The 3,092-nt window shown below is 35.3% G+C and overlaps 1 protein-coding gene across 1 annotated transcript; it reads left to right on the top strand.

Moving 5' to 3' along the window:
• Positions 1-417: 417 nt before the first annotated feature.
• On the top strand, positions 418-3,058 carry LOC144477623 (platelet-derived growth factor receptor alpha-like; the record flags this gene model as incomplete). Its single annotated transcript, XM_078195356.1, has 3 exons — positions 418-586; positions 1,157-1,418; positions 2,974-3,058. Coding segments are annotated over 3 exons (516 nt in total), but the record flags the coding sequence as incomplete, so codon positions are not given.
• Positions 3,059-3,092: the final 34 nt, after the last annotated feature.

Below are 3,092 nucleotides of genomic sequence, written 5' to 3'. Positions count from 1 at the left end.
GCCGATCGTAAATATCCTGTTTATTTAATCAATTTCTGTTGATTCTTCCGATGAATTGTTAGTGATCGTAGAATTCTGCCGATTTGGAAATCTGCACGATTATTTATTAAGTCGCAGAAAATGTATTAAGAGTTCTATCTACTAGTTAATTTAGGGTACATAAATTGGCACTAAATAAGAATTATAATTTAGAGATGCATTGTCTTATTTCTTGTTCAAATTAACTATTTTAGTTCGCTTTGTTTGTTGCTTGTAGCTGCCTACAAAATGACAAATTTCTTGCAAATTCAGAATTAATTTTATTCAACTTTGTTCACTGAATTTCCATTAAACAATCGAGACTTGTTATGATATCGTTAGATCTTAGGCTTGTCGTAAATAGCATATTTATTTAAGTAATTTTTGTTGGTGAACTAGGCGAACTGTTAGTGATCGTCGAATTCTGCCGTTTTGGAAATCTGCAGAATTACTTATTGAAAAACAGAAGCGGCTTCATCAATCAAATCGATGAAGAGACTGGCAAATTGGATCTCAGTATTGGCCTTGATCTGTTGACGAGAAGTACCAAACCCTGCGACAATAACAGGTTCGTTCTTAACAGATTTTTCTTCATTCTGACGTAGTTTCGTATGAACATAATCAGCGTTCAGTAAATAACGCTGTCATTATTCGATCATAAAATGTTACAAGCATTAGCACATTTTAGACAATTAATCCCTTGCACTATAACAACGAGTCAGGCTCGTGATCAAGATTTCAAGCAATATCTGGCAAATATACGTTATGGTTATACGTCTGGTTATACGTCTGGTTATACGTTTCTTGTAAAACAAAATAAAATTGAATTATTTTGTTATCAAAGTCTAGAAACGAAAATAAATAAAGACAATACAAGAAACGGAAATTATCTGGCCCCATTAAGAAAAATATTAAGAACAAATAAGTGCTAATCAACGCTGTGTAAAAAGAGTCGTGATGCAAGGGGTTAAAATTATAATTCAAATGTACGACGCAGATGAACTTAATGGGTCCAACTGCCTCGCTTATGATTTGATAATGTGAATGGTTGTAAAGATATAAAATACAACAACATGTTCTTTTCCGCAACAGGGTTGCAGTGCTAACACTTTTCTACTCTTTTCTGTTCGCGCGATAGAACAAAATCCGTGGAATCGTCACCTTCTGGCAATAACAACTGTAATTCGGAATCCGATTCGCTGCACTGTCACACCACATCGACAGACTCCCAGGTCAACAATACGTCAGCGGTTGATCCCGTGTTCACGTCTACACAATCTGGATCGTCCAGCTGTCGGGGAGACTACGAAACCTCTATCTTAAAACCAATTTGCACGCAGGATCTGTTGTCCTGGGCGTTCCAAGTAGCCCGAGGAATGGAATATCTCAGCCAGAGAAGGGTTAGTTCCAGCGATTTCGTCTTCCAGATAACTCTGTCAAAGCTAGATCATACAGAAAATTTCTCATTTCAACCGAAACATTTTTCTATTAGTAGAAAATGAAAATATTAATCGTTTCTGGTACTGTTCGCGTTACCTAGTACTTAACAATTTTATATACAGGGTGGTCCACGCAATTGTTAGTTACAACTCCCTTGTTATTGTATTTATGAAAAAATTCCGAAGGAGAAAGATAAACGGTTCGCAGAGCTCTACATCTGTAGGCCTTCAAATTTTTTTTAGATGCAGCAGTGCATTTGCAATTAACAATTGCATCATTTCTTTAAATAGAAATGCATATTTTTTTACATAGGTCAATTCTTCTGTTCATTCTACGTAAAAAATGATTAGGGTACCACGGCAAAAGAATTATTAAATCTCGAGATATTCTCAAAAAATGTCTTTATTAAAGAAGATATCCAAACCGTCGACAACCATCGCGACAATTGTTTTTCAAATTGAATAAGAGTTTGCAACACTATGGTGCATTTACCAGACCCAAAAGAGAAGTTGCAAAACCAGTAGTAGGAAATTAAAACAACAAAGTGAACATACAAAATAGTCGTGAAGTGTTTGAGTATTTTCTTCAATAAAGACATTTTTTGTCCTATCCTTTTATCTTATCTTTCTCCTTTGGCATTTTTCATAAATGCATTAATAACGGAGTTATGACTTGTAACAATTGCGTGGACCACCCTGTATATACGTAGCACAAATTATTTATCTATTTATCCAAACCCATTTATATGTAACAATTGAAAAGAGAACTACGAGTTTTGCGAAATCTACTCTGAACTCTATATAAGTCAGTGAACAAATTTCTAGTTGCATATGTGATATCGGGAATATTTCGGCACCCGATAGATAATTTTAAGAGTAGGCAACGTGATTGCCCACATCTGTGGTTTGTAGAAATTTGGGAAAGGTAGGCATAAAAAGCCAAGTCAGAGTTGGAACAAGAGATTCTTGTTTTAACCCGTTCGCGCCGAGCGCCGCATATATGCGACATCAAAATGATGTGTATACGAGTGCCATCCATAGTCAAAATACAAAAATAATTTTGTATTTTAATAATTTTGTAGGTTCTTTCATATTAAAAATGTTAATATACTTGTTACATTAAAGCAATGATTGTTTTATTCAGCACAGTTACTTAAAACTAAGAAAAACGTTTATATAGAAATCACACGCAATGTGCGTGTTTCTGGCGCGAACTTTCGTTCAGTCACAGTATGTACTTAGGCGGGCGACACATTACCGTAGTGAAAGGGTTAAAAGTCGTTGCGGAATGGTCGCAGATTAAGTTGTATAAAGTAGAGAGTCGTAGCAGCATACGCGTTGTAATAAGTCATACGAAGTTGAAAATTGTGTTTATCAGTTGTCGTAGTAATTGATTAACAAGTTGTTAAACCGCGCAACTATCGTACAATATGGTCTAAAATTCTATTCGATCCAAACTAATTATAATAAATAATATATTCAACTACACATATATCAGTTTCGAATGAATTTGCAGATACTGCACGGTGACCTGGCTGCTAGAAATATTTTGCTGGCCGATGACAATGTGGCAAAGATATGCGACTTCGGTCTGGCCAAAAGTACGTACAAAGAAGAAATTTACAAGAAGAAGAA

This window comes from Augochlora pura, unplaced genomic scaffold (assembly GCF_028453695.1).
Source record: "Augochlora pura isolate Apur16 unplaced genomic scaffold, APUR_v2.2.1 APUR_unplaced_2406, whole genome shotgun sequence".
NCBI classification, from domain to species: Eukaryota; Metazoa; Arthropoda; class Insecta; order Hymenoptera; family Halictidae; genus Augochlora; species Augochlora pura.
This window is presented reverse-complemented; position numbering and strand designations above follow the sequence as displayed.